The sequence below is a fragment of the Diabrotica virgifera genome, chromosome 3 (genome assembly GCF_917563875.1).
Source record: "Diabrotica virgifera virgifera chromosome 3, PGI_DIABVI_V3a".
NCBI classification, from domain to species: Eukaryota; Metazoa; Arthropoda; class Insecta; order Coleoptera; family Chrysomelidae; genus Diabrotica; species Diabrotica virgifera.
The window spans coordinates 113,656,917-113,673,229 of record NC_065445.1 but is presented as its reverse complement, the minus strand read 5'-3'; the positions used below and the strand labels follow the sequence as shown (position 1 = coordinate 113,673,229).

General features: G+C 31.1%; 1 protein-coding gene across 1 annotated transcript in view; it reads right to left on the bottom strand.

The window, feature by feature from the left end:
* Nucleotides 1-16,313, bottom strand: part of LOC114327435 (regulatory-associated protein of mTOR) — a 178,324-nt gene that overhangs the window by 33,319 nt on the left and 128,692 nt on the right. Inside the window, exons 16-18 of the mRNA XM_050646849.1 lie at nt 13,101-13,336; nt 10,483-10,596; nt 7,309-7,600 (exon numbers count right to left, since the gene is read on the bottom strand). Of these exons, the coding sequence (XP_050502806.1) occupies nt 7,309-7,600; nt 10,483-10,596; nt 13,101-13,336 (642 nt within the window). The remainder of the gene's footprint in view (nt 1-7,308; nt 7,601-10,482; nt 10,597-13,100; nt 13,337-16,313) is intronic.

The window sequence follows — 16,313 nt, the reverse complement described above, 5'->3', positions numbered from 1 at the left end:
TTTTATAAAACCAGCAATCGCCACACCAATAACCCTTAAGCTATTAAGGGCATGGGTACGTAGTTTCGGCTCTAATGCTATTTAAATGGGATTAATTTTTTTTCAAATCCTGAGAAAACTAATAAGTACTTTTGAAAAATTTAAACGCATAATGAAAGATTACGTTCTTAACGAGGGCCGAAAGTCCCTGAAAACTTCTATAGTATTTATTTTAATAAGTTACAGGGGTGAAAAACTAAGAGAAAATGTAGTGTGATTTTTAATTTCAAATAGCTCGTTCAAAAGAATCTTTTTATTTATTCTAAGGGACTTTCGGCCCCGATAATAATTTAGTCTTTCATTCTGCGTTTAAATTTTTTTAAAAATATTTATTAGTTTTTTCAAGATTTGAATAAAATGGACACCATGTCCGTGGTGCTATTTTCCAAATCGAACATTCGCTTTGTCACACAACGCACTTAGTCAAATAGAATATGATGACAAGACAGTGACAATTTTAAATATTTGACATGGCATCGGGAATATTTTGAGTTGTTGATTAAATAATATTGATAGTGTATTTGATAAATAATTGATTTAAGACGTGAACTTAATAAAAAGTTAATTGTTTGATATTTATGGACGATCCAAGCAGAGAATTGACCAGGATATATTCTGTAATCCAAGTATTTTGTTGTTAAAGATGTTCAAAATTGTAAGCGTTCCATAGTAACAATATATTATTAAAAAAAAAACACTTTAACACTTTTCCTCTTTTCTCGATTGAGTATTAGTATTGTTGTACAGTATATAAATTACTACAATCACTTGATACATAATTAGTGAAAAACTGTCATATTTATTAAGGCCATCGGTACATAATTCGCAAATATTTTACGGCTATCCCTACTTTTCCTGTATTTACACGGCAAATTATGTGTAGTAAAATTCACACTGGTATGGATATGTAAACATTACTAGAATGTCATTCTACTTGACAATGTCATCATTAACTTTAAAGAGATGGCTTTTGAATGTTCTTGGATAACTGTTATTTGTATAATTGCAAATTATTAATTCAGTTAATAAATGTGATATTTTTTTCACTAACTATGTATCCAGTGATTATAATAATTTATATGTACAACAAAAACTAATACTCAATCGAGAAAAGAGAAAAAGTGTTAAAGTGATTTTTTAATAATATATTGTTACTATGGAACGCTTACAATAATTATTTTGAACATCTTGTAACAACAACATACTTGGATCACAGAATATATTATCCTGATGTATTCTCTGCTTGGATCTTCCATAAATAACAAACAATAAATAACTTTTTATTAAGTTCAAATAATATTATGTCAAATATTTAAAATATTTAAAACTGTCACTGTCTTGTCATCATATTCTATTTGACTCAGTGCGTTGTATGACAAAGATAGCGAATGTTCGATTTGGAAAATATCACCACAGACCATTTGGTCCATTTTTTTCGAATCCTGAAGAAACTAAGAAATGTTTTTAAAAAATTTAAACGCAGAATGAAAGACTAAATTATTATCGAGGGCCGAAAGTCCCCTAGAATAAAAAGTTTCTTTTGAATAAGATATTTGAAATTAAAAATCACACTACATTTTCTCTTAGGTTTTCACCCCTGTAACTTATTAAAATAAACATTATAGAAGTTTTCATGGACTGTCGGCCCTCGGCAATAACGTAATCTTTCATTCTTCGTTTAAATTTTTCAAAAATACTTATTAGTTTTCTCAGGATTCGAAAAAAATGAATCCCCATTTGAATAGCATTGCAGCCGAAAATACGTACCCATCCCCTTAACTGAATTATTAATTTGCAATTATACAAGTAACAGTTATCCAAGAACATTCAAAAGCCACCTCTTTAAGTTAATGATGACATTGTCAAGTAGTAATGTTTACATTATCAATACCAGTGAGAATTTTACTACACGTAATTTGCCGTGTAAATACAGAAAAAGTAGGGATAGCCGTAAAATATTTTCGAATTATGTACCGATGGCCTTAACGATTGAGTTGAGACATGAAATTAAAAAATGGTTTACCTTATGGGCTGATAGAAGTTTCTGTTTATTAAGTTATTAAATACGTTTGTCGTTTTCATAACTTCAGGCAGAAGGCCTTTAGGACGTCCACGAATGCGATGGAGAGATAACATAAATATGATCAGATTTACAATCGATGTGATTAGGAAATCACATCGATTTCTTGAAGGAAAAGTTTGGTCTGAGCATAATTTCGAGTTTTGGTTTTGTGAACTGGCTTCCACGATGGTATATTTAACACCATTAGACTATTTTCAGTGGGGGTATTTGATGAGGCATGTGATTAATAATTATACTGAATTCGCTCAGCCGAGATTCATTTTGACACATTCGGAATAGGAAACATACAACACAAAAATTCATACCTTACACTATGAACTGCTCAAATCAACTTCACCTTTCATTAAAAAAAAAAGAAGAATTATTGGAAATAGTGGGAGTGTATACTAAACTCTTAAAATTTTGTGGAATTTATTTCTACAAAATATTTTTTTTGTACAATAAATAATTTTCTCATTTGTTATCAATACATTATAATGGTGTAAATAAATAAATATTGATTGGCTAAGGTTCATGTTATTTATGTCTGTTTACTATTAATAATATTGGATATGAGCAGGTATGTTAGATTGTGTAGTAATTTAAAGTCACGCCTAGCAACCTGACTTCTAAAAAAAATTACCAACATCACTAGATTGTGTCTCAGATTAGCGAATCCACTTTACCACGTTTTTATATACTTCGCCTGTTTTTTGTCTGTCTCTTTCTTACTTTGCCCGAGAAAAATCTTGTAATCGATTTTACACACACTCCCCGACTAGCTAGAGATATAAAATTTTCAGAATAGCTCAGAACTCGATGACAATACAATATTCAACAGCTTTTACATGGATGCATTGAGTTTTATTTGGAATTTTAAGCCATTTTAAATTTTATATGGTAAAATCAGCGGCGGCCGGCCAGGTGAAGTAGGTGAAGGCGAGCTTCACCAAAAATATAGTTAAATTGAGACAAAAAAATATAAAAATATAAGTAGCATTATTATATATAAATACTGAAATTAATTATAAACTTACTCTTTTTTAATTAATCCAAAAATTAAAAAAGAATTTCAATATGTAATCCAAAAATTAAAACTGTAGGTCCTTGACGGTCAGATCCTGACCTGTGTCATTTGACTTCTATGACTCAAGCAAAGTAGATGAAGACGTGGATGAAATTTCGTTTCTCAGCTGCACAAGCATCAACGGTTGTCTTGGCAACGTGACGTCATCATATCGGCACTGGTAGTACCCAGATTAGCAAGTGCAGATGAATTTAAAAATAAATCCGCCGTATTCACCTATTCATCGCCTGGAATCTTATATGGAAAAATTGGGGAATTTCCCCACCACTTCCATACCGATCAGTTAAATAAAAAGAAATGACAGCCTATCTCGCTCACGAAGACTTTAACCAATCATTTATGTTAACACCATACCTGAATGTCACAAATAAAATAATCAAACGAGGCTTAACTCGGCAATGTCAATTCTGTCAAAAGTAATAAGTTAGAGTTAGTGCAAATTCGCGATGAAAAACAAAGTAGCTGACCTCTGGTGGAATAAATTTAAACTACTATAAGTGGTATAAACAAACCAGTAAATTGTTGATTTGAATGGAATGTGGTCAATATTAAGAAATTTTTAGAAAATTTCAGCATTATGAATACATTAAAATATTTTAATATTTTAAATCAAATCGGTTATTGTTCTATTCCTCAATTGAATGTTTGTTTATACCATTTATATCGGCCATTTTCTTGCATTCGACCTGCCCTCTATATTCCGTTTCAATCGCGAATAATTTTCTATTAGTTTACAGTTTTTATTGTATTACCTTTAACGATTTATTCTTAGTAATTTCAATTTAAGTTGGTTCCTTATCCTTCGTTTATAAAGTGCAGTTTTGTTTTAGTTACGAAAAAACTTTGGTGTTGTGTTAATAAAAAAACTAAACATGTGTAATATAATTGTCTTTTTACGTGGTTGACTCTACTATTTTATTTATTTCTGTTTTTAGGCAAGAAGTTTAATTTAATTGACGTTATTTATTTTTAATAACTTACACTTAAAGAAATAAAGAACACTGAATTTATATCCTTTAATAACACTAATTTACAAACTTAACATTAAAATACTGCATTATTTGTATACGTTGCAAAATAACCACGGCTTTATTAAAGATTACACTAAAACAACAATTTATCTAAATGTCTAATATGTACAATTTACATTTACATTTATTTCGCGTCCGAACATCGAAAATCTTTCTCGACCGACGACTACAAATTTATAACTAACTCTAATTTCAAAAATGTCTCTTTATATAGTTATAAAAATTATTCTACTGATTTCCAGAAAAAAATCGAAAGATATGTATTATTTACAAAGCAATAAAAAGGTGTATTCGGTGATCTTCTAGATATGCCGATACGTAAATAGCTGTCTCGCCGACGAACAGGGTTTCAGACACTTCGGCGCCAGAGAGTTCTGGCGTTGACAGGACCGGCCTGGGACCATGACACATGGTTTATTATTGTTGTGTACAAATCACAGAAAAGTTAGAAAAATGCATAGGTAAATAGTAATTAGTTTATAACTGTTTTATCTGAAACAACAAATAAATACACGTACCTATATTTAGAAAAACATTGTCTAACTTCTTTTCCTTACTAAATTTGACAGCAAAAAGAACATATTTTGTAACTTGAGAATTCCGAATAATTTATGAGTATTACTTAGATATTATTTAAATAAAATACTTTAACAAGCTTAGTAAGTTCTGGTATTTTATTTTGATAATATAGGTGATTATTTCTTGTAAAATAAGATGATATTTTAATTATTAGTAACGAAATTGCCCGCAAGAGGCGCTAAACGGATAAAATTAATGCTTGTCCATTTGAATTTCCCGCCAAATAGTGATTAGTTAACACATCGAACGCAAATGGCGTAAGGAACCAAATTTTTACAGTAAGTTGCCTATCTATCCGGTAATACTATATTATTTATCTATGCACCTATTAGTAAAGTTTTAGTTGGATGCGTGCTATGATGGGCAGTATTCGTTTTTTTCGGCAGATGGAAGACCGCAAATCAGTTCAGCTGGCTAAAGGCTTTTTAGGAGATTTAAATGATTTTGAGTTTACATTTTTAGCAACAGTTTTTAGCGACATTTTTCATATTATAATAGATATTTTATATGACGTTCTTCAAAAAAAAATCCCTAGATATTCATTTTTGTTTAAACTAGATAAAAAGGACTCGTCAATTAATATGTGATAAAAGAAGCGAAAAATTTTTTAATTCTATTTTTGACAAAGCAAGCACAATGACCGTCATTAATACTTTGAAAAGATCTAGGTGTGATGATGGTACGAGCACGAATGCAAATTCTACCCAATACAGAGCATTACTTTTTTTTATTTAATATATGATCATATTTTAATGGAAATGGATGTACATTTTCAGGATTGTGATGAATTAAAATTCGTAAGCTTAACAGATACAACAAAGTTTGGGTCATACAGTTTGATCATTCCTTCCGACGCTTTTCAAAATTTATTTTGAGTTTTTGGCAAAAAATTTACTAAAATTCAAAGACTTAAAAGAGAGCTCTGCCTTTTTTATACTGATGGAAATTTAAAAATTGGTAATTTGCAAGAATTGGTTACAAAATTACAACCAAGACATTGTTACAGAAGTCTATAATTTGTTTTGTTTAATTCTGACAATTCCATCGAATACCGTACCTGTAGAAAGAAGTTTTTCGTGCTTAAAAAGGCTAAAAATTTTTAGTTTGACTGTTATTGCACTCATAGAGAACTATTAAATAAACTTATGCACAAGCATCCTTTCTACGAGGATATCATTGATAGATTTGCTTCCATAAACGATCGAAGACTCAACTTGATTTATAAAAATTAATTAAGTCAGTTTTATTAATTTATGTAATACATACTGCTTTTTTGCTTAACCTTTAACTACCCGCGCATTAAAGTTATAACATAACTACACGCGTGGCGTACTTTGTACGCCACAAGAAAATACACTTAAAAACAGCGGATTTGTTTAATTTTTTTTGAAAAAATGCACTTAGTTGTTTGTTATAAACCTTATTCGGCATCAGTGAATACTTGGAGTTTCTTTTCAGTAAGCCAATTGGGATTTATAACTGGAATCATGGAATAACTGGATTCCATGATAAATAAAATTACTAATAAAAAATTTTTTTAAATGTGATTTTTTACAGGAGAAAAAGTATTGTTTACAAAGAAAAATATATTTTTTGCCATAATGACTAAAAAACAATTAAAATATGTACTTATATTACGACTTATAGTAATATAATCCTGGGGTATATTGTCCACCACCGGAAACAACAAATAATAAAATGTAAATTACGATCTTTCCAGAACGCCGATTATAACGAAACTAAAACCAAATTGTAAAGCACATTCCAGTGATAGGTTATAAAAATAAGCAAGGTCAAAAATTAAATTTTTAAATATATTTCCAGTAGAATTCTTATATCTGGCGTACAAAGTACGCCAGCGCGTGTAGTTAAAGGTTAAGTATCTCTTCAATCTCGTCTCTATCTAATATAAGTGCCATAAAAAAGTTTTCAAGTTTTTAGGGCCCTAAACTCTAAACATTTTTTAAAGAATTTTTAATGAGATTTGGGCGCGTCATAGGTATCAGTATACCGAAATTTCTTTTGGGTTCGGCAGACTTTCCTCATCTTCACCACTTTTTTAGGCCACGAGCCGCCGCTGGGTAAAATCAGTTCTCACTTTTCTCAAAAGATGGCGCTATTAGTTTTCTCAATACCTATATGGGTTTCTCAATAGATGGCGTTACTATTTGTCATGTAAAATTTTCTATTCATTTGTAATAGCTGAATAAAAAATAATAGCTAATAAATAAATGAATATTTAAAATTTTATATTGTGTCCTATAAATAATAAAAACGTGGTATTATAAAAAGTTCTTTTTTTATAAAAGTGTGTTTTCGTGGAAATTTTGTGTTTTGATTCATTTTTAAATTACATACCAAAAAAATGAGTAAAATCATCATAATTTGACATGAAATTTGTATTTAAAATATACATTAATGAAATACCCTGTATAAGCTCACATGTCTATATAAACTAACTGTAAGCTAAGCTTAATAATTAACCATCACTTGAAACATTTTTTACTCACCTTCCACTAATCACAATATTTTCTCTCAGCTGCACAGTTAGGACACTTCCAGGATGCTCCAACCACACCTTTACTCTTGCATCGTTGGGATTACATCGACGATCGAACAGTCTTATCGAACCATCTACAAAACCTATCACGCACATTCCCAACTTCGGACCATGGTACGATTTAGCGCCATTTAGCAATAAACCATCATCGTTTACTTCGAAGCCGCTGTAGTGCTTTTTGTAATTCTCGTGACATATACTTGAAAACGTCGAGTCTATACACGTAACGGAACTGTCCGTCCCTAGAAAAAAAATAATGATTTACTAATAGATTCATATTCTAATCTATAAATTGTTTATTCGCTCCGTGCATGACTGACGCGACACCTAGCGTCGTCACCAGACATTTTTTGGCAACAATTTGAATTAAGCATTATTAACAATAAGTTTTTAAACGATATTTTTCCAATTTATGTGTAAAATAGATGTAGTATGAAGAACTGGGTTTCTTGCTTGTTGTTCTGAAGCTATTTCCCTGTGGCATTTTTGCAATCAACTATTCTAAATGAGAAATAAGCCGCAATTGAACTAAAAAAATTATTTTATTAACGTTTCGACGCCCAAATCGGATGTCGTTGTCAAAATACAGAATATTACTAAATTAAACAACAATGTTGTTGCTTAGTAAAAAATTCTTCTAATAATTTATTTAATCTGACCCATTTATATCGGCAATTCAGACATATATTTTATACATTTTAAAGTAGAAGACTTTAAAATGATATTGCCAATGTTTATGAGTTGCGTTCCTGGGACGACTTTACTGAAAAATAGTTCATTCGATTACATGAAATCAACCCCAACTCAAGAATATCCGTCACAAAAAAATCATAGCATGTAATCTGTCTTTAAAAAGACAGCCAAATGCAACGGTGACATTAAAATTCTCGTGTTAGAGATTCCATAGTAAATAATGCTTGTTTGTAATTGGTCCAACCGCAGGCAAGTTTACTCCACTAAATTACGAATTTTTTAAACTATTAATATTTATGTAATTTTGACACTACATATTGACTTTTAAATTTCTTAGTTAAAAACTGTTGTTTTTAGAACTCTTTAGTAAATTGTTATTAGTCTTTTAAGTTGACCGACACTGATTACTGGATTACTCATTTTATTTTGTTATATCTTTTTTATAACAGCTCCAGAATGACTGAATCGAATTAGCTAATTTCGATATTAAAACATTTGTAGAAAGTGAGAAAGTTTAAGTGAGAAAATGTGATAAAATTGTATTTCATCACATTTTATATGCAAGAAAATACTAAAAACAACAATGTTATTGTCATATACACACTTATAATATTAAGTGCGTTCGCGGGTACCTGTCGGCGACTAGTCGATGACAATTCCTAACCTCACCTAATATAAATAATACCGTCAATAGATAAATATACAAGGTATATTTACCTATTTTAATTTAATAATTATTTATTAATAATTGAAAAATTAAAAGTTATACCTTAAAAAAATACTAGATTTGTTGTAAAAGGTATATTTTAAAATACCCTAAATAAGGGTCACAAGACAAAACGTTTTCGGTTAAGAAATCCATCATCAGTGTTCTAAAAGCCCTAAAATTAAGTATAACCTAATTAATTGAGAAAAGTTAAAAAACTGACAGAGGTTTTAAAAAACAAGAGGCCATACTTACAAAAAATAACATGCCTGAGCCACCAAAATGTGTTGGGTAAAAACCCTTTAAATGCAAAAGATTATGTTATGTTACATATTTATATAAAATGCAAATGATGTTGTAGATATGCCTGGATGTTACCCAGGGCAACACAGGACTCTTATCGTATATTTATCTATTAACGGTGTTATTTATATTAGGTGAGGTTAGGAATTGTCACAGACTAGCCGCCGACAGGTACCCGCGAACGCACTTATACTCCTTTAGATTTACGTCACTAAAACTGCGGCTAACTTCAGGTCTATTTACTTTTTTTACGTTTCCCGTAAAATTCATACTTTTAGCACTTTGTTTGATTTAAATATTGGTATTTAGAATTGTTTCATTAAATTTGTAATTATTAAAATGTATTGTATTAATGCAAAACATTGAATTTTCAACTTTATCGCAGAGAAAATGTTGAAAAATAGTGTTTATAATTTTAAGTACCTATACAATGTTTTAATAGTTATTTATGATATAAGTGTTAAAAGTACACGTTTAAGGCACGCATGTGAAAGTTTAAAGAATGAGCGAAGCGAATTCTGCAATTCACATGAGTGCCTTAAAAATGTACTTTTTAACACGTATATCATACAATATTTTTTTCTACAAACGTCTTATATATCAACAATTATAATTTATTCATTCTCAATTACAGGATAATATCTACAAAAACTTTTACTTGAACTTGACTGACAGTCCATTTTTATATTTTTCTTGACATTACATCAAAACTGCCTATACTGTCAATGCGTAAATCATAACAACTATAGAATAACATTTTACTTTTATTGTTGTATATTCTAACAAATTTTAATAGTTTTTTCTACAAACGTGTTAAAAATACAATAATATAGTTTAAATTAAATTTTAAAAAACCTTTTGAACCACCTTTTTTAAATTGCGCAAGTTGTACTATTAATATTAATGTTAATAAATGAAATATAAATATTTTGACGTTTCACAATTTGACAATTCACTTTTAACTGCAGTGCCTTAAAATTTTTAAAGCACTAGTGCCTTAAAGTAGCATTTTTAACGCTCCTATGGAGTGTTAAAAATTGCATTTTTAACACAGTTGTAGAAAAAATGACACACTTCCTATACAACTAATTAAATTTGATATCTAATGGGATATTCTAAAGATCTTCTTCATTGAATTCCATAAATATTTCAAAATCAAAAGTAGCCAAATCAATCCAGTCCTTCTTGAGTTATAAAAAAAATGGAGGGTATCAGATAAAATTGGAGGGTGCCAGAAAAAATTGAGGGAATCAGAAGAAAATGGAGGATTTTAGAAAACATTGGAAGGAGATACGATAAAATAGGAGGATGACACAAAAATTTAGTGCAGTGACTGTAGAAGGCAATTGGTTGTATTCCCCGCAGTCGCGACGGGCAAAATCACTAGTCTAGTAATATACATATTAGTGTTTTACTACTCACCTGTGGGTATGTCAAAAGCTTTTAACTCCCTTTCTGCATCCCAAAATCTAATAACCCGTGAGTCTCCTGCAGTTATCAGAGTTTGGGTCCATTGCTCCCATGTCATTTCTATACCTATAAAATAAAATAATCTTACAATACGCAATATCCCAGAGAACGATAGTTTTCGCCGGTGGCGCACAACCCCCCTACATGCGACACTATATACGCAAAGTTTTCGATTCTGGCAACCTGACTGAATTGAAAAATGGGACATATCCCATCTTAAAGTTTAAGAAAAGACCCGTCAATCCATATGTCAACCACCCATTTTGGTCCAAGGGTGAGGATTTTACGGCCCTTCCCATTTTTGGTCTGCTTTTCGTTCTCGTCCCCAAAACTCCCAAAAATTTCGAAAATCTTACGTTCGATCTCCGCGGCTTCTGATAGTATTGATCATTACCTTTCCAACGAATGTCTAATTTTGAAAATCAGTTATACCATGCAAAAGTTATCGAGCTCAGAAATTTGACTCGATTTCTATTTAAAAAGGGGAAATGTTTGTATGTATGTTCGTATGTGTGTGGAAAAGTTGCACAGATCTGAATTTTTTTCTATGTTTTAAGAGAGGGTCAGGGCCGATTCATAACTGGTGTAGTTTGTGACTTTTGACCGATTCGACTCGATTTCTATTTAAAAAGGGGAAATGTTTGTATGTATGTTCGTATGCGTGTGGAAAAGTTGCACCGCTGAATTTTTTTCTATGTTTTAAGAGGGGGTCAGGACCAATTTATAACTGGTATAGTTTGTGACTTTTGACCACTCCTAAAACAGCTATAGCACTGGGTAGGTACAATACAACATATTTTTGGGTGAATGTATCTCAGGTTCAAAGAGAGATAGGAAAACTGTAAATACACCAATTCGGTAGCCCTTGAGTTTAGCTTTCAAATGATGCCTAAGTGGTCAGGATCGGTCATGATAAAATCCATTTCCGATTGGAAAAACGGCTTCTTAAGCTCACTAAATCCTATAATTTCTTCAGATATCATATTTGCCCTTGGGTGCCTCAGACACTACTTGTAAATACCTGTCGAACTCATGTATAGTGATCAAAATCGGTTAAACCGTTTAAAAATTATCGAGCTCCAAAGTATAATCCATTTAACCATTATCAACGAAATGGTCTATAAGGTTATAGTGGTTACGACGCTAAACTTGATGGGGCAATCCGAGTTTATTTTCCAGCCATCCCCCAATATTCTTTGATCTATTCCGAATAGAAAAAATCTAGTGTACATTCGATGTACACAAAGAATTATATTAAAAAAATAAATATTGGAATGGCTGTGATATTAACTTGGATTGCCCTATCACAAGATTAGTGTCGTGACCAGTAGCCCATTTGGGCGATAATGCGACAAAGGCATTTATAACGCTTAGGGTCGATTTCTCATACCTGCGTTAATCTATGGTTCAGTTGAACCAGGTTCACCCGTGATCTGTGGTTTTGTTTGAAATGCATTTCTCATTGCGCGTTCATGTCAGCGCTCGTTCTACAGCTTTCGAGAAATGCCAATAGATGGCAAAAGGTAAAAAACTGTCGCCATTTTGAACTACCATTTTTATGCTGTTTTTGAATAAAGTTAAATTTAAGTATTTATAGTCAAATAGTCATTTTAATAATTATAAATAAATATTATAAAAACAAAAATAATGTTATCGTTTATCGTTAGGCTTAATATAATAAAATAGGATATATTTATATTATGACAGCGTTTCGTGTTAATACAACGCATGCGTAGTCCATGGAATCATCTGAACTGAGTTCTGAAATCTTTGAACGGCCGAATTCCACCGTTCAAGCATCGTTCAAGTTTAAACTGCCATCGGTTGAACGTGAATTGAGAAAGACGATTTTGACTTTAAACTGACGTTTACTAGAAGTTCAGGTTAAACTGGAGTTGAACTCGATATGAGAAATTGGCCCTTAATGTGTAATCGAGAAACATTCCATTCAAGTTTATACATTTAATTTATTAAGAAAAGCTCCTGATATAAGAAAAAAACGCTAAACGCCGTAAAAATGAGTGGTGCTCACAATATTCCAGCTACAAAAGAGCTGATATGAATATTACGTGGCGCAAAAATGTATTTTCATTTTGATAAAAAATAAAATTATAGTTTTATTTTGAAAATTTTTTCCATAGTATTTGCATATTTCAAGTAAAATGCGTTACAAAAGAGTACCTTTGATCAAGTTTCCAGTTTGAGGCTCTTTTGTGGCACGTTTTACTTTAAATATAGCAATTACCATGGAAAATCTTTTAAAATAAAACTAGTATTTTATTTTCCATCAAAATTCCTCTTTTGTAGCTGGAATATTGAGTGCACCACTCATTTTTACGGCATTTAGCGGTTTTTTATTCTTGTATATATTATTCGATGGATTATTAGAACAAAAAATTCCAACATGTAACGAATTTATTATGATTTAAGAGTAATGACATTTTATTGGAATGATCCATTTCTGCCAATCTATGTGTTTTATAGTACTGTCTTACGTTGTCTGCTGGTGCTGCTATGTATCAGTGTTATAGATGTATTATGCTGAAACTGAAATATAGCAAAGTACTTACCTGAATACTTCGGTTTTAATTCACTAAACGCCTGCCAAGCAGTAATGAGTGAGGGTTCACGACTAGTGCCAGTGTTGGGTTTCCACAATTTGATACCACCATCATCAGAAGCTACCATAAGCATACCTATATCGTGGCTGTTAATCCACTCCATCGAAGTGATTTTACTATTTACTACTTTGGATGATCTGTTTTGACCAGATGTAGTTTTCGCCCCAGTACCCCAGTCAAATATGCTAAAATAAAACCAGAGGTAAAAATAAGAATTTATCTAACCAGAGTTGTTGGAGCAGTTATATGACGTCTTTCATTCCTGTTAAGAAGACTCTTAATGCGGTTAAGGTCTGGGCTTTGAGCAGGCTAGTTCATTTTTGGAATACCAACTTCTTAGAGTTAGTGTTACAATCGTTTTTGTATGTGGTCCCGCATTGTCTTATATATCCGTTATACAGTGATGAGCGCGCTAATAACCGACAGAATAACGCAAAAGATGGAAAACATTATACGTTGCGAAGTAAAGAGAGATGAAACTAGTAGATGTGGAAATTATCGATATAAACGTACAAATTAACATTACATTACATAGTTTCCCACCTGCGACAAGAGTATTTTATAAAACTCATCTGTCAGTGACAGTTGTCATACTCCTCCGATACGTCTAAAAGTGGGAAACTCTGTAATGTAATGTTAATTTATACGTTTGTATCGATAATTTGCACCTCTACTAGTTTCGACTCATCACTGTGCATATGTGTACTGTTGATCTAACTTAAACCTAACCTTACCCGGTATGACCGAGTGCAGGCAGCATAATGTTTTCTAGTCCTTCTATATACAAACAGCCGTAAATAATAATTTTTTCCAATAATTGTCTATTGTATTGTCATAAATAAATAAAGGCAGAGAGGAGGAAGAAGAAAATCTAACTATCTAATTGTATATCTAATAATTTGTATTACGTTAAAATAGTTCGTTTTTAAAATATTTAATTTTTTGTATTCACCATGTAAAATATTTACCGATTGAAATTACCCAGTAATTTAGTTTAACAATGGTAAAATAATTCTATGAATTTTGGATAATTGTTTATAATGTTACCAGTGCGGTTAAATTCAATAGAAAGTGCTTCTAAGAACAATTCGCGGGTGAATGAGAATATAGGAAAGACGGTGTTGTTATCGGAGTTTACCAGAACTATTTGGAAAAAGTCGGAATTTCCGATTTCCTAGAAAATATAAAAAGTAATGACAATTGGTAATTTGGATACGGTGAGATATGAAGAAGAGGTATATTGGTGTGGACCAATAGAACTGAAGGGATGTCATTGATGGAAGGGGAAGCGAGAAGACAGTTTTGTGTCAAAAGAGAAGAGGGTAGTGTGTATTTCGGATAGCTGAAAGTAACAGTTTTATGTTGAAAAAGAAGAAAAAAGTGTCAGTCTTCGTTAATCAAAGCCTTATAGGCACCCGTAAACAAAAAGTACTAAGTAAATGTTTTTATAGTCAAAAATTAAATTCAGTGAAATTGGTAGCAGTTGTAACAAGGTATTCTGATCTCTATAGTCTCTCTATCAATATTCTCCGTAGCGACGATTTCGGTTCTTTGGTTTCATCGACGTATACATAAAGACTCCAGTGGAATTGGACATAGACTTTTACATAAACAATTTCGTAATTTTTAAATTGATTTTTTTTCCAGTTATAATTCATTTTTGTATTTATACTGGGTAACTTTCTATTTTAAAATAATTTGCGATCTTTTTCATATTAGTTTACATTTATTTGCATAATCATTTCATAGATTGTTTGTTTTACAGTTTATTCTATTATTAAAATTTGTGTTTAATTCTTTGGTATAATCAAATTTTTTTTAATATACGGTTATAATTTACTTTTGAATTTTATTTTTCCATGAGTTTTCTCTGAGTATTGGTTTTGTATTTCTGTGATTTAGCCCAGTAAATGAACGGGAAATTCGGCGATACCGTGTAATTTTCAGGGGCAACTCCGAATTGCATGAAAATTTGGATTTAGATTCTACTTACCCTCCACTTCAAAGTTGAAATTATGCCGTTGGTTGCTTTTACTTAGGGGGTGATAGTCACCCCTTCTCGGGGGTGAAAAACATACGTTCAAGATAAGACCGGAAATGGATAAACTGACTGATTTTAAGCAACTTTTGTTCTATAGAGTTTTTTACGTAAGTCGATACTTTTCGAGTTATTTGCCATTGAAAATGTTGATTTTTCGACAAAAAAACTACGTTTTCAGACGGTTTTTCGCAAATAACTCAAAAAGTAAATATTTTATCGAAAAAAATATCCTTAACAAAAGTGTAGCTTATAAAAAACCCAAAAAAATGGTGTATCGGTAAAGTCTATCGATCAAATAAAAACAAAGTTGTAGCTCATGAAAAATACGTTCTTATTCGTCTAATTCCAAATCGAATATTTCAAGGTGAAGTCACCGAAAAATTAAGCACTTTTCGGGAAAAAACCTATTTAAACATTTTTAAAGTGTTTATAAAAAGCTTTGTTTTAATTGTTAACAAAAGTTTTAGCATTAAAAATAAGCCAGTTACGCTCAAAATAAAGTTGGCCCTCTTTTTTTTTTGTAAAAAATCATGAAAATCTCGCCGTGTTTAGCTCCCCAAATGAAATTAATCGCTACCGCTTTACAAGCAATTTACTTGCCTATATGGGTTATAATTGAGAAAGCTTGAATGGGTCACTTATCACTAGTGTATGCAAATTTTGAACAGCCATATCTTAACCAATTTTTGTCTTACGGAGAAACAAAATAAAACTAGCATATTTATTATAGTAAGAGCTACATTTTTTTACTCTTTAAGATTTTTCTTACTACTAATACTTTTTAAGTTATTTTGAAAAAATAAAATTTTTCAAAAATTTTTAGAAATTTTTTTTTTACTATAAAACCAAATGTTTTCAAAAATAAGCACTCCAAACCAATCAAACTTACAGATCATATAAACAATACACATACAGTTAAAATAGATGGTAAAGCAAAACGATTAATTTCATTTAGGGTGCTAAATAGAGGTTTTCACGATTTTTTTTACCAAAAAAAAGGGGCCAACTTTTTTTTCAGTGTAACTCGTTTATTTTTGATGCTGTCAACTTTTGTAAAAAACAAATAATAAGCTTTTTTTCGATACTTTAAAAATGTTAATAAGGTTTTTCCGAAAAACGCT